General features: G+C 44.0%; 1 protein-coding gene across 9 annotated transcripts in view; it reads right to left on the bottom strand.

The window, feature by feature from the left end:
* The window catches only part of LOC128097967 (transducin-like enhancer protein 1), a 102,340-nt gene extending 85,757 nt beyond the window's left edge, over positions 1 to 16,583 (bottom strand). For 4 of the 9 annotated variants that reach the window (XM_052718880.1, XM_052718884.1, XM_052718885.1 and 1 more), the window contains exons 1-4: positions 15,690 to 16,581; positions 14,986 to 15,086; positions 13,565 to 13,628; positions 13,421 to 13,465 (exon numbers count right to left, since the gene is read on the bottom strand). In XM_052718880.1, the coding sequence (XP_052574840.1) occupies positions 13,421 to 13,465; positions 13,565 to 13,628; positions 14,986 to 15,086; positions 15,690 to 15,713 (234 nt within the window). In that variant the 5' untranslated portion in view covers positions 15,714 to 16,581. Of the gene's footprint in view, positions 1 to 13,420; positions 13,466 to 13,564; positions 13,629 to 14,985; positions 15,087 to 15,689 lie in introns of all 9 variants that reach the window. The other 5 variants (XM_052718882.1, XM_052718888.1, XM_052718886.1 and 2 more) reach the window with 3 other exon arrangements.
* Positions 16,584 to 22,915: the final 6,332 nt, after the last annotated feature.

The following is a 22,915-nucleotide window of genomic DNA, read 5'->3' as shown; positions in this document are numbered from 1 at the left end:
CTTTATGAGATTCTATAGCAAAAATAAAATCACATGTGGACAACACCCCCTACACACACACATACCTACACACACACATCCCTGCTTCAAGGCTCAAAACTTTCTCCAACCACACAGCTTGACCTAGTAACCCTGCAAACAAACCCCTTTACCCTCAGGAAGACAATTTCTTCAACTTCAGAGTTAGTTTTGTTACATTAAAAAGAAAAGAATCTAAAACACACCTACACATCTCTTAATACTTAATACTGCTGAAACTCGCTTCTGTAAAAATGAACCAAGTCTTATTTAGTGTTCATCCATCCTCATAAATGAAAACAAAACAAAACCCTCAGCCCACTGTATTTTCCCTGGTAGTTATATCAATTACTTGAGCCACATTACTAGTGGGTCTGTGTTTATTATTTTAATTATTTTATATTTCTTAACCAGTGGAGATTGCCAACAAGGGCTGTATTTTTGTTTTTGTTTTTGTCTTTTTTAAAATTTTCCTTTTGAACCTAAAGACAAATGCTTATGATCCAAAGAAGAAATGAATAAAAAAGACTTTACAATTACAAGGAGAAAAATGAAAAGTGAATACAGACAGAGAAAAAGAAGTTGGGATTGAAAAACAAAAACAAGATATTAGTACAAATGGAAGGGGACCTGCAAGGGCAAGAGCCTGGATGGAGCTTCAAGGAGCTAACGGATCTGATAACAGCACTCCACCTCTCCACACAGGACTCCCTGGCGGGGAGCTGCTTTGGTCATCCCCCCATTTTCATTGTCTGTATTCTCATTTATTGAATACATCACCAAAAGTGATGCAATTCATACCCACCCACGAAGAAGGGGAAACTGGAGGAGCTGACAGGAAACTATTGCAGAGCCATTCCCAAGAAGCTCCATGGCGAGCAGACTGGAGAGTCACCACAATGCCAATGAAGCCCACTTCACAATCAAACAAAAGAACCTTTGCAAACCAAAACACCAAGAAAGACAACTATCTTAACTGGGCATGGTGGCTTATGCTGGTGAGCTCTGTCTGGGAAGGACAAGGCAATCTCAAGTTCAAGGTCAGCCCAGCTACAATAGCAAAGTTCATTTCAGAAAAATCATTTTAAAAAGAGGGAAAAAATGGTTGTGAATAATACTACATGCCTATAATCTCAATCCTTCTAAGGTAGAAATAGAGCGATCAGGAGTCAAATTCCAGCCTTCACAGTGAAATGGAGGCTACCAGGGCTCCATGAGACCCTGGGCTAAACATAAAAAACAAAAAACAAAATAAAACAAACAAAGCTGGGTGAAACAAGCACCTTAACTGTAGGCTGCATGCGGACAGGATGCCTTTCCTCCAGCTCTATTTTGGACTAAGATGTAGATCAGTGTTAAGATACCTACTGTTCTCTGAACCCAAATCAACTTTTTTTATTTCACTCATGAATCGATAGAAGTCTATGAAATGGCATAAATAGAGGCAGCTGTATTTTGTTCCCCAATCAATTTCCTCCCCAGACATCCAGTATATGTTCCTGCACAGAGAAAGAACAGCCCTTCCCTTCTAATTCAAAAATCTATACTGCCACTGCCCTTGCAAACTGCTAAACAAGCAGTATCGGCAAGTCACTTGTGTGCTGTAATATATTTACTGCCAATCCCAATGGTTTACCTCCCTGGTGCAGTTTCTTCTGTGTCTGAGCTTGTCAATACACCACTGGTCACCACATTTCTAAGTGGCTCTGACTCACTGTTTGCTCAAAGCATCAAGAGGGTGGTGGGAAGGAACAAAAGCTTGGCTCCTGAAGAGCCAACCTGGAGCCTGGGGACATAAGCCTTGGGGAGACCACTGTGTTTCCCATACAGGGAGGGAGTCTCAGAGTTTGCTCCCTGACACTTGACATTCTTTTACCACCTACAACTAAAATCCCCAACTAGGGTACTTTCTATATACACACAAATTTCAAAATTAGCCTCCTTTTGCAAAAGCATTTCCTGTCCCTGCTTGTTAATAATACAATGATTTCTCCCTAGCAAACACGGTGGGCAGATTTCCAAGGTGCCTTAAAGTTTCATTAAAGGGCCTAAAACAAGGTAGCTGGAGGCCTGGTGAGGCAGTCTGGCATTTCCTGTGTGGGGGAGTGGGGGTGGGAGGTGAAGGATGTACCCATACACACATGGAGTCTACAGAGACCAGGTCAATGTTGGATATTTTCATCAGTCAGTCCTCATGCTATTTTTTAGATAATGTCTTACACTGAACCTAGAACTCACTGACTGGGCTAATAAAACTCAGTCCACCTGTCTCTGTACCCTACACCCTACCCCTTACCTCCCCTTGAGTCCCCCCAGCGTTAGGACTACTGAGGCACAGAACAGAATTGTGGGTGGTGCTGAGGATCCAAAGTCAGGTTTCTCGTGCTTACACAGCAAGTACTTTACTGAGCCTTCCCATTTATGTTAAGTCTATGCTTTTACCCTAACACCATGTAAATCAGTAATTCAAATATGCAAAAGCACTAGGGTAAGTTTAGCTGAAAGGAAGAATCCATTAAGACAGAACCCCTAAGATACATATAAAGACGCCCTCCCTCACATCAAGTCAGAGTAACCGTTGGTTGAAAAAGAGAAGTCCCTGACTTATACCAAGCCCACCCCCACTATCCAGACCCATTTTTTTCTTTAAACAAGCAATCTAAGCTCTTAGGAGATGAAGCAAGAGGATTAGAAGTTCAAAGCCATCCATGGCAAATAGTTATGGTCAGCCTTGGTTAGGTCAGCCATGCTCCCACCCACTCCCACACACCCAAGACTAACAACCAACAGGCAAGAAGTATAATATGTTTTAATTTACAGACTTCAGACACAGTACAGATGAATGAGCATTAATGAGTTTTCACTGTACAGTTTTCTCTCCTTTTCGTTCTTTTTGGTTGTAAGCCTGGCCTTTAACTAATTGCTGAGCCACCTCTCCAGTCCTCCCTCTCTTTTCCTAAATATTTAGTTTTTAATGTAATAAAATGTTTGAGTGGAGGATGCAAAAATGTGAAAGTTTAAAAGAAAGCAAAACTATGGCTATAATCATTATAAGGACTGTAATGAAACTTAATCACCAATTCTACTAGCAGCTTGGCTGTCCTTAATTCACAAGCAATGGTTTACTCAGTTCACTCTGAAATGCAGCCTTCAACAACAATGGGATATTTTGTCCTTTTTTTAAGTCCAAATCTAAACATATTAGTGTAATTAAACTCCTCATTAAGATGCCTCAGTGGAAAACCAGGCATGGTAGCCTAAGCCTATAAATAATCCCAGCACTCAAGGTGAAGGCAACTACATTGTGAGTTTGCCACCAGTCTTGGATATATGAGACTGTTTAAAGAAAAGGCGTGGTCGGGGAATGGAGAGATACTCAGCAGTTAAAAGCTCCTGCAAAGACCCAGCAACCACGTAAGGTTACGACCATACACATAATTTTTTTAGAAGATAAAACTAATCTTTAAAAGGAAGAAGCAGCCGCCTCCATGAACTAGTTCAGGCAGCTGTGTGCTCCTGAAGCCTGAAAGCATCGGGGATATTTGAAGTATAAACTACTTGAGAGAAGAAAAAGTCAGATATAACACGTTTTTAATCCCAGCACTCAAAAGGCAGAGGCAGGAGGATCTGAGTTTAAAGTCAGCCTGGTCTGAATAGCAAGTTCCAGGCCAGATTGAGCTACAAAATAAGACCTTGTCTCAAACAAGTTTAAAGAAATAAAAACAAAAACCCAGAGCAAGTAGTTAGAAAAGATGATCAGTGCTCAACTAAACAGATTTCATTCTAAATTTTAGCATACGAACCATTATTACTACTTTTTTTTTATTAAGAGATTATCTATTCATTTTACATACCAACCACAGTTTCCCTCCCTCCTCCCGCCCCCCAGCCTTACCCCCCAATCCATCCCCTATTCCCACCTCCTCCAAGGCAAGGTCTCCCAAGGGGAGTCAACAGAGCCTGGTAAATTTAGTTGAGGCAGGTCCAGGCCCCTCTTCCCTGCACCAAGGCTGCCCAAACTGTCCCACCTGTTAGGCACTAGGCTCCAAAAAGCTTGCTCATGCACCAGGGACCGGTCCCAATCCCATTGCCTGGGGCCCCCCTAAACAGTTCAGGCTAAACAAGGTCTCGCCTATCCACAGGGCCTAATCGAGTACCATGGGGGCTCCTCAGCTACTGGTCCACAGTTCATGCGTTTCCACTAGTTTTGCTGGTCGTCTCTTTACATTTTCCCATACCACTCTTGATTCAGGATTGTAATCTCTATTCCATGGATTTACTGATGGATCTGAATTTTTGGGTAGGGCTACTGCTGTGGGATGGTCTGTATGTCAAGTGTGTTGCTGATTGGTCAATAAATAAATCACTGATTGGCCTGTGGCCAGGCAGGAAGTGTAGGCGGGACAAGGAGGAGAATAGAGCTGGGAAATGGAAGGCTGAGAGAGAGACACTGCCAGCCGCCATGATGAGAAACAGCATGTAAAGATGCCGGTAAGCCACGAGCCATGTGGCAAGGTATAGATTAATAGAAATGGATTAATTTAAGCTGTAAGAACAGTTAGCAAGAAGCCTGCCACGGCCATACAGTTTGTAACCAATATAAGTCTCTGTGTTTACTTGGTTGGGTCTGAGTGGCTGTGGGACTGGCCGGTCAGAGAGTTTGTCCTGACTGTGGGCCAGGCAGGAAAACTCTAGCTACAAATGGCGTCCAACGTGGGGCAAGAGTTTCCACCTAAAAACTGAGAAAAAAGATTCTAAAACGGAGCTAAAAACAGTTCCTAATTGTCTCTCTCAAATGAGCGGCAGCTGCCGGTTTGAGCTACTGGCGGGTTCCTGGCGTGTGCGCTCGACCTGCCGCCATATGGCGGGAATGAGGCCTCTGCAAGTGGCACATTAAGCTGCATTGTGGATTTAGCCTTTGCTAGTACAAAACAAAAAAAGAGGTTTCTGGGCTACATGCTGCTTGGATAAAATCATAGACCCACAATGGCTCCCAGAGCTGGCGGAAAACTACAGTACCACCGCCATGTTGGGAAGCTGAGGTGGGCGGAGCCAGCAGCCACAGCTGCTGCAGCTTAAAGCAACAGATTCACAATAAGACAGATTCAGATGTAATAGTTTAAAATGTGTGTAAAATATACGTAGGCTTAAAAGAGACAAAAAAAGGTGATATATACAGTATAAAAACAAATACATAGTTTTAAAAAATAAAGTCTTTAAAGAGACAGTAAAATTAATATAAAAAAATAAGCCACGTGAAGATGAATATTACACAGAGAATCTGGATTGTGTTGTCTTTGGGATTTTTAACTACAGAAAAACATTTGATTGTAAAAGCTGTTGAGTTATGCCAAAATGTATATTTTAAAGGTACCTTGACTTCAAATTTTGGATATAAGGATATGTTGCTTTGGAAAGGAGATTCTGCTTTTGTTTCCACAGAAAGCCAGAGGCTATGGATTTGTTCCAGATTAAGACACATCAGGTTTGACCAGCCAAGACCACCTGAAAGGTCTCCGATGACACCATGGCCCAGATGATCCAACATCCAGAACCGTTTCAAGGCAACTGGCTCAGATGATACAGCCTCACGGACTACTCCATGATCCTAAAATTTTCTTTGTTTCCCCAGAAGATACAGCGTCCCCCTCCAGCAGGAAGTAGTAAGAGAAGCTACGCCCAAATTCCCAAATATACCAAACTGACTTTGGAGATGTGTAAAGGTTAAAACCTTCCTTTTTAAGAAAAGAAAAGGGGAAGTGCTGTGGGATGGTCTGTATGTCAAGTGTGTTGCTGATTGGTCAATAAATAAATCACTGATTGGCCCATGGCCAGGCAGGAAGTGTAGGCGGGACAAGGAGGAGAATAGAGCTGGGAAATGGAAGGCTGAGAGAGAGACACTGCCAGCCGCCATGATGAGAAACAGCATGTAAAGATGCCGGTAAGCTACGAGCCATGTGGCAAGGTATAGATTAATAGAAATGGATTAATTTAAGCTGTAAGAACAGTTAGCAAGAAGCCTGCCACAGCCATACAGTTTGTAACCAATATAAGTCTCTGTGTTTACTTGGTTGGGTCTGAGTGGCTGTGGGACTGGCCGGTCAGAGAGTTTGTCCTGACTGTGGGCCAGGCAGGAAAACTCTAGCTACAGGCTACTTTTTCTATCTGGACATTAAAATGGGCACAAGTGGTTTTCTTTTGTTGTTTTCAGCAAAGGACTTCTCACCAAATTTCAGAAGACGGGGATCCAAAATGGTTGCAACCACCATGGAACATGGGAGTATACTTACCACATCAAGTTTGTGATACATAACTCCTGAGAATGTATATAAACATGCTTACAGCACACTGTAGATGAGCCAGAGGAATAAACAAGGCATGAGACAAAACACCACTTTGTATTAAGTGGTGTGACAACCTACTGTGAGTGAACTCTCGGGAAGACCTTGACATAAAAAGACCTTGAAGGAAGCTAAGGGAGGCCATGTGAAGTTCAAAAAAGTCTAAGACTTATAACATAAAGAGACCCATTTGGCTGGACTAAAAGAACTGCAAGACAAAAAATAAAGCAGTACAGCATGGAACAATAACAGGGAAAATAATCAGAGGCGGACATAGAAGGTGATGAGTGACAAGCAAATGGGAAATAGAAATTAAAGGAGACCCCAACCGCCAACCTCCTGAAGCAGTCACTATATGAAAAGTCCGAAAGTTCCAAGTCTGGTAACACTGAAAAGCAGTTCTCTGACAGAGCTAGTGTGTATTTTACCAAGGGACAAACTGGGTAAGCCAATGATATATACTGCTACAGTAGCACTTTTAGTTAGTGAGCGGGATGTACAGGCATCACAGGTCAATACCTGGGCTGGACCACTATGCTGCTAAAACAAATCCAGTCAAATACTGCAAGCACTCCAGAGGGTTAACAGAACAGCAGGACTGTGTCCCACATTAGCATGAGGTAATCTCATTTCCTCTAAAGCATGATGAGCACCTAGCAGCATCTGTTAGTTATACTGCTCCTTGGTGGAGCTGTTCCCACAGTTGTTCTATTTGGCAGATGGAGAAAGTTTCATTGATAAAAACTTCAGAATTTTTTTCTCTTTCTCCTTTTTTTTCCATCTACCAAAAATGGCAAAGGACCATATAGCACTGACCTTAAACTTATGAAAAGCATTATTATAGCCAGTATGAATGTTTTAAGGGGAAGAAAGTCAATGCGATGTTTGCGTAATGATTCTGTGGTTGCTTCAAAGTAGGTCAACAGAATGAAACAGTAATTCAAATTTTTAATGTTAAAAACTGAAATAATTCTGCTAAATCACAGGTTACTTCATAACTGTACTAACATTTAAAAAACATTGTAAATGGATAAGCTGAGAAATTTTGAAAATATGATCCTTTATAGGTCTGTATGGTACCACATACAAAGCCCAGTCAAGTTTTGTAAACAATATGTGAATGACCATCCTATCAAACCACACGCCAGAGAATAAACAAAAACAGAAAATTCTTTCTCCCACTTATACAAACACCTACCTCCAACGTCCTAACACACATACCCCAGTACTCTTTAAAATAGCAAGTTAGGCTGAGGATGTAAAGATTTGTCTACCATGTGTGAAGCCCTGGGTTCTGGGTTCCATCATAATAAAATACTACAAAGCTTCAAAGCATGATTATGCATGTTTTGCTTTCTACAGAAAGTACTATATTATACACTCCTGCAGAATTCTTTAATGCATAATAATAAGAATAATAATGATAATTCTTTAATTATCAGGGCTACTTTGATGGTATAAACATTCAACTTTGTCAAAAAGACAAAAATGGGTATTTAAAACTGGATTTTAAAAGCACTACAGCTGGGAAGAAGGGCCTGAAATCCCAACACTTGGCAGACTGGAGCAGAAGGTCCTAGGTTCAAGGCTAGCCTCTCCAACAAAATCAGTAAGCAGTAGAGATGGACAGATTGACTGAGTAAGTCTCCTGAAATGCCTCCTCTGTTTCCTCTTATTTAATCCCCTTCCAGAAACCACAAGGAGGAAAAGAACAAAGACTCAACTGTACAGAAATGTAAAATGGCCTATGAACCAATAACTAAATCTATCTTTAAATACCACTCAAGGTGATTTATTTACTGAAGAAAGGTTTTTCTGTTTGTGGTTCTTATTAAACACTAGTTGGTAGAACATCTTAAGTGCTCTGGTGAAGGACTCCCCTCAGTCTGTACGCAGAGTGCTGGATCTGTAAGCATGTGCTGGTGTGGCTCATGCACTGAGTAACAGACTTTAATTCAAGCTCACCTTCAATTTACAAAGACATAAACTGAAGGCCTGGGAACTCTTTCATGGGATGCCCAGTCCCTAATTATGTGACCTCTAACTATCCAAAGCAAACCCATAGATCTCAGGGACTCTCCCAGGCAGTACAGTCAAGTGGGAGAGGCAACTTTGGCACTGGGAACTACCCAGGTTCAATTCTACTCATGTCTGAGGCCAGCCTGGGTATACAGAGATCCTGCCTAAAAAAAACAGCAGTGCCACACACTGCCCTTGCAGAAGACCATTCATTCCCAGTTCCGAGCACCTACACAGGCAGGATCACAAACACCTGTAACTACAGTGCCAGGGAATCCACCTCATTCATCTGACCTCCTTCTGCATCTGCGCTACTTATGTACACATCTGCTCCCACAACATAAACCCTCAACAGAAACATAACTGAATATAAATCTGCTTTTATGCCTATTAATTATGATAACTTTTTTTCTTGATGCCTCCTTAAATTTCTAGACAGATTCTGCACTTTTCTTGCCACAGTACAGGCCATTTACAGAAACTAGACAAAGGGCTAGACAAGAAATGGTTAGTTAGTAAGAAATCAGCCCTGTAAGCTAATCTTGCACTTTAAACTCCAGGCTTTAAATACAGCTTTATCTCATTGAACTTATACTTGTAAAGGACAAGCCTGGCTCATGAAAATGAAGTTAGGGGCCACTCCAATCTTGATGACAGCTACTCTCTTTGTACTACAAGGAGATTAAAACCTGGTAGAGCTTAAATCTAAGTGCTGCCCTCTGGCTAGTCATTCCTGGGTGTATGACTCAGGGGAGGGGGAAGGCAGGGGATCTCTCAAGACTTTAGGGTGTGAGCAGCTCAGTAGATCAGATGTCTGACATGTATGGAGTCTTGGGTTCCCTCCTAAAAAGAATCTTGGGGCCAGTGAGACAGTTTTAAGCAGGTAAAGGTACCTGCCACACATGCCCATACACACATACACACACACACACACACACACACACACACACACACACCCCTACACACATGCCCACAAAATAAATGTGATGTTTAAAAACTCTCAAAGCAACAAACTGCAGACAAACAACACATGCAGCTTTAAAACAAAAAAACAGAGCCTGGTGGCATACATCTGCAATCCCAGTACTTGGGAAGCAGAAGCAGAAGGATCAAGAGTCAAAGCCATCCTCTACAACAGAATGAAAGCAGTGGTAAATCTTACAGGAAAATACGAAATGCCTCCCACCTAAGGAATGACTCCCTACCAGTTCCACCTAAATAATCCACAGGCATGCACACAAAGAATAATTTGTTTTCTAAGAAAAATTAAAAGCACACATCAGAATTGTGAATGGTAGTTTCACTCCAAAATTCATTCAATGTGAGACACTGTGCTTGTGCTGAAATACCACGTGACTTCGCCCCAAATCAGACCTGAAAAAAATGGTTGCCTTTCCTTGCAATGTCAGACTGAAGTCCCAGAGCTCATCCTGCCCACTCTAACAGAAAGCAGTTACAGACCGTGACTGCTTGGCTGCCAGTCTCCAACAAGAATCCTGCCACGTTTCTTTTGTTCTTGAACACAATTCAGGATGAGAACAGTATTGCTCAATGGGATACAACTTACTTCCCATGGCTAGATCCCCACAGATCTCAAATCACAGAAAACCAGTGCTGCTGACTTCCCTAACTTGTAGAACATTCATCTAGCCACCTGCTCTTAATTATAAGCTGTAACGTTAATCAACACACACAGAAATAGTGAACTGGAAAGACACACAGCAGAAGAGATGTACATCAGGACACAGGTCCAAAAGTGATTCTGCAACTGACTACATGTTTCCCAAAGCGACCTGGAGGACACAAGAAGCAGCTCTGGTAACTCTGGAACAAGCAACCCTGGCTAAAGCTTCCATGATGCTGAGCCCTGATCTCCAGGTACTGAGCATGTGTCAAGGTACAGCAAGGCAGCTACCCAGCTACTTCTCAACATGGAGGGCACAGGAGTCAGACTGCCATTGAAAACAGTACAATCTAAGGTAAGGAACACCACCACTTATAGCCACACACACCGTTTCTTTGAGAGGTGTTCTCATTATGCAACCCAGGTTGACCTCAGACTCAAAATCCCCATCTTACTGCCAGGCTGACATTACAGGTATTTGTCACAGCACCAGGCTCCTAGCCTTCGCTCTATCACCATGCAGAAAAGGTAATTACTGGCATATCTTGTTTCCCAAAATATTAAGGGACACAGAACACAACAACAAATTATAGCTCATACACTGGGGATCAGCTCCTGAATGAAGACTCACACCAACTTGTTATTTCCAACGTAATTTTCAACACTTTGGTGTTCTCAGAATTGCCTTGCTTTCTCACAAACAGGTCCCACCTCTCCGCTCATCAGAAATAGAATTTACCACCTACATGGACCAAGATAGACATCAGCAGCCTATTAAAAAGCACTAAAGAAAAAAAAATTGTCTCGGTAAGCTGCTTTTTCTGTAACCAGCCACAGAACAGAGGGGAGAAAGTCATGGAAGACTTTATCAGGAAGTGTTGACACAACATAAACATGAGCTGTGGGCAGCACACCAAGGAAGGAAACCACAATTATACCACTCTTGATTTGGATGCACTTCCACTTTAAAACTTCCAGACAGAAAAGCCAGTGCTGAGATCCTGACAAAGCTGCTGAAAGCTAGGAAGGCAAAGCAGGAGCCACACTAGAGACAAATCTTAACGGCATTAAAGTGCTCTCCATGCAAAATTCCCCCACTGCCACCCTTTTTTCATTGCTACCCTCTTTTCAGTAACAAAGATGTTGTCAGAAATGACAATTTTTTGTGTCCCCTGATGATGCCTTGCTAGCATTTGGTTATAAGCCATAAAGCAGGAATAATTTCAGCCTGTCAGGAGTCTCGCTAATGCCCAGTTTCCCCCTAGAGAGAATTCCTGTCAAATCTAATGAGAGCTCCAAAGGCCCTCTCTACAATATAATGAGCACTTAGGCCATGCTGGTGATCAGGCGGCAAAAAGCATCAATTTGAGCCTGGCTACACCCTGGGGGCCAGACGTCACTAGTTTTAATAAGAATTATGATCACCAACAGCACCAAATGACTCCTCAAAACTTACTATTAACGTGTGACACTCAGAAGGATGTTTTTCAAATGTAAGACCACTTTAAACTGAATTACAGCACGACTTTGCACACCACTCTAGTGAAGGGTCTGTCAGCATTCACAATATCAACTAAATTTCAGGGGGCTTAATACTCTACTATGAAGAACACAGTGTCTCTTAGCTTCCCACTTGTTTCAAATTACTGGTCGAATTATACACAGTGTATTATTAATGCAGACTGTCATCCAAAGAGATAGTATATACCCACAAATGTCCAAGACAGAACAGTACAGAACCCAAGAGAAAACTTGGTTCACACCAGGGGCGTCTGACCCTCCTGGCCCCTTACTCCTTTCTCTCTACACAGTAAACAAAAGGTCACCAGAACTCAGAATTAACACACCTCTTTCTGCTTCCCCACTAACACCAGCACATCACAGGACTTAGAGGTACTTGTTCCCTAGTACAAGAGTAAGTGGGTCATTAAATCCTTCCAGTTTATGTGTTTAAGAAAAAGCTCAGTGCCCAGAGTATTTAACAGAAAAGAAAAAAAGTGCCCCACAGAGTAACCTAAAAGATGCAAATTAGAATTCTTACACCAAGTTTATTTACATACTTAATTTAAATGGCCATAGACCAAAGATATTCCAGCTCACTATCATTGACTAAAAAACCTCAACAAAGCACACTAGCCACAGAAACACAGAAAAACAGCACCACATAAAGAACTCTGCAAATCAGTCAAACAAACATTTTGTGAAAGGCTCATTACATTACTGAAAGGCTCTGACTTAGCGTTATGAAAACATGTATCTAGAACAGATCTAATGTACATAATTATGAAATCTATGATGAATTAAAAATCAAAGAATGCAGAGCTACAAAAGCAGAATTCAACTCTGAAATGGATTTGCTTAATGAAAATCTTTGAATATAAGGAAGATCTGAAGGCTGAACTAATCAATTTCTCCACCATGCCCCAGCCGGTCAGCCATGCTCTTTAATTTAATGAAACAAGGGTCTGAGATGAAATAGCACATATACATCAAGTAAGAATTGTATTGTTGCACTTTGAAACATGTCCAACTGTGCAACTTCATCTGATGATAATTTTTTAAGAGGCAATCGATTTCTAAAAGACTTATTGTACCAGCATTTTGATAAAGTGAATGTCAGCATATCTCCAGAACACTTGCACCCTGCCATTAATGCTTTCTTTGGCAGACAATGACTACTCAATTGAGGGTCCTTTGGGCTGAGCAATCATTTAGCTTTTCTTCTCTTATGAGGTCCTTAGTGTCTTGTTCCAGCTCAATACTCTTTTTATACCCCATTATAGTAGCCATAAGTGTGAATTTTATGGGAACTTGCAAACTCAAGTCACTGCTAAAGCTTTCCAGTCACTAATCTTTCCATGCTTTTAAAACCACTAGAACTGAAGCACCTTCCAACACGTTTGTTGGTCGTAAAAAGACAGTTTTTTCACCTCCAAATCTGCATCAACGGAGAAAATTTTCAAAAACATGTTTGCTAATAAGCCACTAATCCTGAGTGTCACTTTACGGAACACCAAAGCGTAAGAGCACTCCAAAAGTCATATGCTTTATTAAATCTGATGAGAGAAACTCCCAAGTACCCCTCACTTTCCACATTTTATACTCAAACATATAAAAATACTAACTATCCTAAACTCCAGTAACCACAATATATCTGAGATCTTTAAAGGATAAATCTACCCATGTGGAAAAGTAAATTGAGCTCAGTTCCTGTCTGCCTGTAAACATCTCCAAAGCACCTCAGCTAGTCTTGTAACCATGAAGAAGCAATCCTTGCTGCAGAGTGTTGACACAAACTTGAAGAAGGGCAGAAAAATAGCCCACAAACACCCACCCCTAACATGCAGTGGCTGAGGACAAAACCAGCAAGGTAAAATCCTATAAACTGCTTTCTCAGCTTAACATTTATGAAACTTACCTGTTTATGCATTTCAATGTTTAATCCATATGACATTTCATAATACTGTAAAGAGAAGAACCAAGCATGTCGTTAGCTCACATTTTTGTAGTAAGAACACACACCATTACGTGAAAAGAAAGCCGTCCTATCTTTGATACCTACCATCACGTAGTGCCTCTGCATTTCTGTCTTTTCACTTGCCAATTTCTCACACTCCAACTTAAGACTACGAAAACAAAACAGGCAGCTTAAGGTAAACATTATGTCACTTGTTTTAACATCTGCCTCACATATTTGCACTTTAAGCAAAAACAATTTGGAAAAGTCGTAAGCTAGGAAAACATCCTAAAAGCTGTCTTTGTATTCAATGCTGGAAAAGAAGGTGAACAAGGGGAATATCCACCCGCTACTGTTCTTTTTGTTCCTGGGGCATAGATCATGTTGAGAGGGCAAGAACGAAAAAGCTATCAAAACAGACTCCTCAGCTGTCCCCATCCGACTTCTCTTGACTGCACCAAAGTCTGTCCTTCGCACAACCTCTACTCTCCAGCACAGGCAGTCTTCAGGTTTGAAAAACTTCACTGGGAAAGTTACTCCTATAATGACTAGTGCCTTTCAAAATCTTTTGGTTTTTGAATCCCTGCCAAAATATGACAAGCAGCTACAGCAACGAAGTGGGCTGAAGTTCTGCCCCTGTTCAGTAAACAGTGTGTGCAAGTATGCCTCAAGTTCTAGAGATTTCATCTGAAAGTAGATAAAAGGTCAAAAATCAAAAAGCCACTGACAAAATAGGAAAATTCACACCCAAGCCACCAAGCCTCAGGTTTGTCCTTTTTCTCAAGCATGACAAAAGCAAAAATCTCCTTCTAAGTTATGGCTTAGCGCCAATGAGTCAAAACCCAACAGGAGCAAAGTAAGTAACCTTTCTGGAATATTCACTATAGATGGGGGCTTTAGCAAGAATTTTCACTAACAAATCCGTTGAAGAAGATATTATTACATAAAGAACCCATAACCGAGGTCAATGTGAATGTGATTCTATTCCCTCGGCCTATCCAAACACCCCAGTGTGGGCCACCACATTATCTACATTCTACCGCCTAATCACCCATGATGGGCACAGCTAAACGCATCTAGTCTTCCCTAATGGACTTTGTCTCAGACAACCCAATTTTCTAGTATGGCAAACAGTGATTTCAACATGGCTTTGCTTTCCTGAACGCACACTCCAGGGCTGAGCCATTGATTGAACCCATGTTTTAGTTCAGCCTGTTGCAAAACAAATAAATGAAGTGCAAATATTGACGGTTCTCATGCAACTCCAAAATACACGAAAAGGGACTCCCTGGAACAGCCGCAAATGCGCAAAGGGGAAACAATGGGAGGAGGAGGAGACAACAGAAGGGGCGGCCCAGGAAGAGCCAAGAAAGGGGGGTAACATGAATGACAGGGCTTAACTGTGACTCCACACGCCACCGCCTGGACACAAGCACTAAGTACACAGCCCTAGCAGCCTGGTCGGGTGAGAAAGGACCCCCCCCTCCCCACCAGGTGACCACCACCCCCAGCAGGTCGACACGCACCTGTGATACTGCGCCTGCAGGAACTGGAATTCCTCTTTAATCCGGTCCAGGGACTCCGGGATAGTGAACTTAAAGGGCTGGCCTGCAGCCTGGTGCGGCGTCTGCAGGTGACCAGCAAGGGGGACCAAGGAAGGAGATATGAGGGTAAGGGCGTAAAACAGAGAAAAGTCAAGAGGAGGGAGAAGCGGATGGGACATAAACAAAAAAATAAAGTTAGAAGTGGTGGAAAACGGAGCCCCCAACTCGAGCCCTCGGTTCACTTTAGAGAGGGAGAAAACAGACCTTCCCGGGGCCCTAATTTCTCAAGAGGCTCAGAAGCCAAGTCTACCTCCAAGCGTGGACCGTGCGTGCCCGACGCCCTGGGGTCACCCGGCCCGGAGAGGCTGAGAAGGCCCAGGCCAGAGCTTCACCGTTCAGGGCCACCCCTCCCCAAACCGTGCGATAAAGACCCCGGGGACCGGAGAAGAAATGCCAACTCCCTTTCAGCCCCCAGTCCTGGAGTGACCGGGCCGCACTGACTACATGTAAACAGGCGAAACGAGGGGCAAAGGCGGGATCACTCCGGCCTCTCGGGATAGGCGGGAGGCGACTGCGAGACCCCGGTCTGCGCGTCTAGACATCCAGTAGGAGGGGGCGGGGCAGGGGGAAGCGGGGCTTCGTGGGCTCCGGAGCGGGACAGGGTCCCACCCGCGCCGGCGACTCACTGGGTGCCGGCTCTGCGGGAACATCGCTCTGGCGGCAGCCGAGGCTCTGTTCCGGGACAGCTCTATCCTCCGCGCCACTTCCAACTTGAATCCCGCAGGGAACCGCGGAGCAGCGCAGCAGGCCGGCGCGCGGGGCGCTCAGGATACAAGGCCAGGGCGCGACGGGTGCGGCCCCCGCCCTCAGGACCACATCGCGGGCGCCTCGGCCCCGCTCCTGCGAGTCTGCGCAGCGGGGGCGCCGGGTCCTACGGCGGTCCTCCACCCGGTGCCCCCCGGCCGCGCTCCCTTTGGCGGCTCACGAATGCAGGCGGGCTGTGAGTCTCCTCCTCCCTGCGGCGGCGGCCGCGCAGGTGGCGCCTTGGCTAGAACCCACGTAGACAGCCAGCGGCAAACGCCGCGTCTCAGGTCGGGAGGTCACCCGCTCCCACGACGGTGAGCTCCGGGTCACCGGAGGCTCGGCAAGCGGCGTTGCGGAGTCTCCGGGTCGGCGCGGAGCTGCGGGGACGAAGCGGGGGCTGCGCAGGGTCGCGCCAGGACGCGCCCTCCCTCCGGTCCGCGGCTAGTGCTCGCGGTGCAGCCCCTCGGCGGCCCGCCGCTCCTCCAGCCCGGGCATCAGGCCGCCGGGCGCGCTCCGCGGCTCCAGCGCTCCCTGCGCCTGCCTTCCCCTCCCCGACTCTTGGCGAAGGGCAGACCAGCTCCAGCCGCCGCAAAGTTCTCTCACAACCCGGGAGGCAAACGTCCACGCGACGAAGAGCGCGCTGCCGCTCGGCCTCCCTCTGCTGCCGGCCACGTCGAAGGCGAGTCCCGGCTCCTGCCCCGGGACGCGGGGTCCCCGCCGATGCTCCTGCCGCCGCCCGCGCCTCTCGCGCCGCTTACATTAACACGCGGTTTCACACTCGCTAGCAAACCAGAGCCCCGCCCGAGCCGAGCGGCGGGGGCTGCAAGCGCCAGAGCCGCCGCGGACGTGGGCGGAGCCGCGGCCGCTCAGCCAACCGCGTGCGCCGCGCCAACGTGGGGCGCTGACGCGGGCCGGCCACAGCCAGTGTTGGCCTTCGCTCCGCCCACCTCGCGCGGCCTTTGCTGGCCCGGCTCTCCGCCCACCAGCCTGCGCCCCTCCTCCGCCAGCGCGTCCTGTGCGCTCCGAGAGCCGCGGTGCCCGAGGAGCTGCGGGACGCGTAGACCAGCCAATGGGGAGCGGTCAGACGCTGAGATTGGCAAGCCGCCTCCGAAGGTCGGTGGGAAGGAGAGCGGCGAGCCGGGCTGTCAATCAAAGTAACGTGGGGCAAGTTGGGGAGCGCGCGAGTGCGCGCAAGCTCGAGCGGCCTGCGCGCCGGGGGCGAGAAGAGCGGGGGGCTGAAGTTTGCAGAAGCCTGCTGCTCGCTCCTCTTTTCCTTGAAGGAAATCTCAGTGAAAGTACCTGAGACTCACCGCGGGGTTTCTTGTTGGGGGAGGGTATGCATCTTGGTAACAAGAACAGAATGCATTTTCCTGTATTGGTTCCCTTGGTTCGGTGTTACTCTGAAGGTGAGGTTCCATTCACAACTTTGTCGGAAGATTATTTTTCCACGAGGTGCCTTTCCACGGACGCACGAGAAGTGAACTGTGCCTTTGATGGGAAGTGCGTGAGCATCGCAGCTGCTGGCATGCTCACACCATCGCGGGAAGACTGGACCACTCGCTGCACAGGCTTGGAAAGATTTCGCACTACTTCGTGAAAGGTCTACCTGGCTCGGTTTGGCGGGGAAGATCCCTAAAGGGGCCAGCAGTATTAGACACCCGTGTCCCACGCGCAGAAGAGATGCTTTTGCGCCCCGCGAGAAATCCGGGTTCTGATCTTGAAATGATTTCACTGTTTGGATAGAAGGGAAGTGGCCGAGAGTTTTAGGAGACTGCCCAGAGAGCACTAGTCAGTTTCAAATTTCTGGGAAATGAAAGACAATGGAATAAACGAGCGTTGAGACCTGAAACCTGCCCTTCCCCCTCCCCGATTGCTTTGGTTGTACTCCTGGCAGAGGCGTGTGAACCACTGAGAGTTGGTAAATGAAGGGTCTTGTTTAATGAGGATTGACATAAGAGGAATTTCCAAGTTTTAAATAAAGGAGACATGCTATGGAACTAATGCTGAGAGTCTCCGGTTTTTGTCTGGTTCTCCAGCAGAAAACCTGCAGTATGGCCACACGTGTGCTTTCCTTAAAGAGCAGTTCGTGGAGCTCTTTTTTTTTTTTTTCTTTATGTGAGCCACGAGTGAATGATGCTGTTTTAGCCTCCTGGTGGTAATTTCTCTGGTAAGAAAGGCACCAAGGTACCGCTTGGGCAAACATTTATCTTTTGTTGAAGCCTAGTTAACAAATTTGGGACAGTAATACCTCCATCCCCATTATTTTACTTTATAGAGACATACCGGAAGGAGCTTACTTAAATAGATGTGAATTTGCTTTTAACAGATTTTTTTCTCGGAAATACAGAAAAAACAGGTAATACATTACAGTATGTGTAATGTTCATTTTAAACACGTGTGCTACTGATATGTCTGTAAGTGCATTAATTCTAATATCAGTTATAAATGAAAAGCAAAAGAACAGTATCAGCCAATCTCAGACCACAGTAAACGCTTAAACTGATTCAGTGTCGTTTGAGGTCGTTCTTTTCTCGTAGAATTGGAAACAGGTTTATTTTATGCATTTTCATAGCATGCAGAATGAAAAGGAAGAAAGACAGGCCTCTCTTTCCTTGGTTAGATTTGGTGATGTATGAGTTGACCAAACGGGATTTTTTGAACTCCTCTGATCCTGGATAACTAACATGTTCCTTGAAATCATCCTTCAGTGACTTGATCACAATCCCCAGTCAGTGGCTTGACTGTGTGATCAGCTCCCAAGCTGGGTAGGAAGTGCTTGGGATGCCACAAGTCTATGCTTGTGCCCTACTATGAAATTTTCTCCCTGAGGTCCCATCCCCAAGCTTTACCTATCAGGTGTCCCTTCCCTTACTGGAACACACTCATAATTAAGTTTTAAAATACTTAATTTTAAGATCAGAAGCAAAAGTTGTTGTGCCCACTTTCCAAATCAATTCTAACTCATTGCTTACACTCTCCACTCTTAACTGTTCAAGAAAGTGTGGCCACTCACTAGAGTTTCCAGTTTGTTGTGAGTAAAAACTAGAATTTCTCTCTTAACTAATGCTTTCTTCATACTAGCCTTTGAAACCTTCTGATTTCTTTTAAATGAAGTATGGGATTGGGGGTGCATAATGATTTTTAAAATTGGGAGCCCTTTGATTGCACAAAAAAGACAGGGTTTTGAATGTGTCTTTCCATTCAGGTCATCTTTCTTGAGATTAGAAGAAGGCTGTGTCCTTTTTCATTTTCAAGGTCATATTTACTCTGTGATTGGCATGCTGTAATAATTATACTACAAAACTCTCATCAAACTGCATTACAGATGATGATGTTTAAGACAATCAAGTTGCTTTAATCGTATGTTTGAAATGAATAATATATGTGCAATTACCTGTAGCTTATTTAAAAGAACATGGTCTTGCTCATTAAATCTATACTTTTGATATTTCACGTTTTTGTGTATGCTTGTTTTTTGAGACAAGGTCTCATTCTGTAGCCCAGCAAACTTAGAACTCACTGTGTAGACCAAGCTTGAATGTGTAGCTCTCCTCTTCCCACTGCCTCCCAAGTGCTGGGATTGGCTTCAGACATGTACTGCCATGTCTGGCTTTCATTTGAAATCTGTTAACAATGTTAACTATACCAGCTCTGGAGGAAATTGTGTTGGGGGGGGGGGGGGAATAATACCCATTTTATCCTCTGTGAGGGAGAAGCTTGTTAGTGGGTTCACTTTTTCTTGGTGCATATATAGATGTGTATTCATTCATTTCTTGCTAATTAGTTTCTCAACTCAACATAAATAATGGTTTGAAATAAATGATTGTGGCCATTTTGTCTTCTTTTGTTTTTGAGACAGGGTTTCATGTAGTCTAAGCTGGCCTCAAACTTGCCATGTGGCAAAGGATGACCTTGAACTTCTGATTCTCTTGCTTCTAGGATTATGAGAATGCCACCACACAGGGTTTGTTGCAGGCAAGGCAAGTATTCTTCCAGCTTAGCTACATCCCCAGCCTTTGTTTTGTTTTGAGCTATCTATCTATCTATCTATTTATTTATTTATTTATTTATTTATTTATTTATTTATTTTAGATGGAGGTCTTGCTTGTAAACTTGCCTAGCCTGGAACTGGCTATGTAAATGCAACTGGCCTTTAAATTTCTAACAGTCCTCCTGCCTCTGCCTCCAAAATAATGGGATTATAGGCATCAGTCAACATGCTTAGGCTGGGTTGGATTGGTTTGGTTTGAAGTGAATGTTTTCTTAAACCTAGGAATAGAGTCCAGAAGGAATTTTCTCAGCAGTACTTGTAACATTTCATTCCGACCCCATTCCTAAAGAGTGGAGGTGGAAGAAAGAAGGCAGAGAAGGAAAAGAAATCAGTAGCAGATCCAGGCAGCAGTAAAACCGCAAATAAAATCACATCCAAAGAATCTCTTGTGGTTTCACACAATATGGTAAAATTAGAGATTGCAGGAAACCAACCAAATTAAACTGGGAGCATTTGAAGAGAAACCAGCAGACGTTATGAAAATTACACGTTGACTGACCAGTATGCTTTTTATCAACAATTTCTTTGTTAAGATGAAGATCAAAGGGACCTGCATATGTTTTCATTTTGTTCTAACTAGAAAATTACATCCAGATGTTTAATAGTCATTTGGTTGGTTTTCAGCATTGATTAGATACGTTGGTTCTGTTTGCTTACAAGTGTGGCCGGATCATTAGCTAATGCAAAGAAATGTTTGCTGTGAGTTGCTAATTAGGGCTTTTGGAAACTCTCCATGCTCAAGAACAATTTGTACAGTGGCCAGAAGAACTTGAGGGACTTGGGGAAGTTGTTTTTCCTCGCCTGGCATGGTGGGCAAAGGCAGACAGCCCTATTCCCTAATCTCCCTGCCTAGGGGGATTGTGATGGATCCCTTAGGACAGGAGAACAAATAAATTAGGAAGAGACCACACAGGCACTCCTAAATACACAGATGAATGTGCTGTTTCTGGAACCACCACTAAGTTGTAAGGAGGAGAGGAACAGCAACAACATCTAAAACGCTAAACATTAACATGTGGAAGATGCTTGGCGCTAATGTTATCAAATACACAACATTTCTAAGTATGCTTTAGAGACAGATGGGAAAGCCCTTTATGATAAATGAGTGTACTTGAATTCATTACTGTAGTACTTATAATTAAAAAGGTCTCTTTTGCAATTTCAATACTTTCGCAGGATAAGACACCAAACTTGAGAAAACGGGCTAGTGAAAGGAGAGGAAAAGAATTCTGGAGACTGCGATGAGCCTGGGAGGAACTGCAGTGTTTACTTTGGCAGTCCAGCCGCTTGTTTACCTCCTTAAAGCCCCCAAACTTGTAAGAGATTAGCTATTCACTCAGTATTCAAGTAAGCCTTTTGAGAACCAGAGGTGCTACACTCTGAAGCTGGAAGCCAGTCAGTCCATCAGGCTGGTAAAGAGTCTTGTGTCTTTGGCCCTAGAACACTACAGTCAACCAGGGACAAACTTTTGTTTATCTAAGTCTGTATTTCAGGAGAAGTATCAACCCAAAGGGCATGTGTTTATAAGGAGACATTACTGTGCTGAGATAGAAATGGTATTGTACTGTGTGTTCCTTTGCATATTGCTTCCTTCTAATCCTGTTTACTTCTCATGCACTGGGGTAGCACATTCCTTCCAGTTAGGGTCGTCTGATTCATTTTTTAGGACAAGGGGAGCACATAACTCAGTTGGTAAGACATTTGCTTAGCTTGCAAGAGGCTCGGGATTCAGTGTCCAGTGCAATATCAACTGGGCATGGTGACATATGCCTATAATTCTAGCACTTTGGAAGCAAGATGATCAGGAAGTTCAAGGTCATTCTCATGAAGTCCAGTCTAACCTGAGACTGTCTAAAAAAAAGAAGTGAGGGATTTTCACACCAATAAAACATTTAACATCAGATTCTTGGAAGTACTTCAAGAAGAAGAGGTTCCTGTTAGCAATTTCCCCTGTGCACCTAGCCAGGTTCCTTGGAAAAGCAGAGCTAGTATTTGGGAACCTGATCAAATGCTGCCTGGAGCTCCAGTCTAGTAAAGGATCTCAGTGAACACATCTCTGCTGTTATTTTAATCTACTGTGAAGTTGGTCAAAGGTTAGTTTTGCCTTGGGCTAGACTGTAGCTGAAGGATATTTGGTAGACAAGACAGAAGTGGTTTGAGCAGCACTTTGATGCTGCTTCCTAAAAATTTGCTTAATAAGAGGGGACATGTGACCCCTTTAATGACTATAAGGCAAGGAATTGCTAGAAAATCAACAGACAGGTTGAACCAGATACTTTTCAGATCTTGAAAGCTTTTGTTCTGACAATATTATTTGAATAAAGTTTCTTTCTGGAACTAACCAGGTCTTTGAAGAGTTTAAGGCTTAGCTGAACTAATAAGAGATCTTGGGTGTTCTAAATGTCTGGGGACCAGAACCCACAGTCACACCAGGGTATGTTCAAGGTACCTTCATGTTTCCAAAATGTAAAGTCTAGGTCTAGAAGAAGTCAGGTGCCATGAACTGAATGTTAGGACATTCCACAAACCAACAATCCTTGGGCTCTTTTCAAAAATCTAAACCAACTAGGCACTTGGGCCACACATGTTTTCATCCCAGACATTGGGAAGTAAAGACAAGAGTGTAGCTGAAAGTTTTCCTGTGTCCTGGCCCTGCAGCCTCTCAGACCCAAGTAAACACACAGAGACTTATATTACTTATAAATTGTATGGCCATTAGCTCAGGCTTATTACTGACTAGCTCTTACACTTAAATTAACCCATAATTCTTATTTATGTTTAGCCACGTGGCTTGGTACCTTTTCTCAGTTTTGCCCTCACATCTTGCTTTCTCTGTGTCTGGCTGGTGACTCCTGACTGCTTTTCCTCTTCCAGCATTCCTTTAGTCTGCTCGCCCCACCTATTCTTCCTATCTGGCTACTGGCCAATCAGTGTTTTATTTACCAACCAAAGAAACACATTCACAGCATACAGAATAGCATTCCCCCATCACTTCCCCTTTTCTTTCTATTTAAAAGGAAGGTTTTAACTTCAACATAGTAAAATTGCGTATAACAA

The sequence above is a fragment of the Peromyscus californicus genome, unplaced genomic scaffold (assembly GCF_007827085.1).
Source record: "Peromyscus californicus insignis strain IS unplaced genomic scaffold, ASM782708v3 Scaffold_5__1_contigs__length_169319896, whole genome shotgun sequence".
Classification (NCBI taxonomy): domain Eukaryota; kingdom Metazoa; phylum Chordata; class Mammalia; order Rodentia; family Cricetidae; genus Peromyscus; species Peromyscus californicus.
This window is presented reverse-complemented; position numbering and strand designations above follow the sequence as displayed.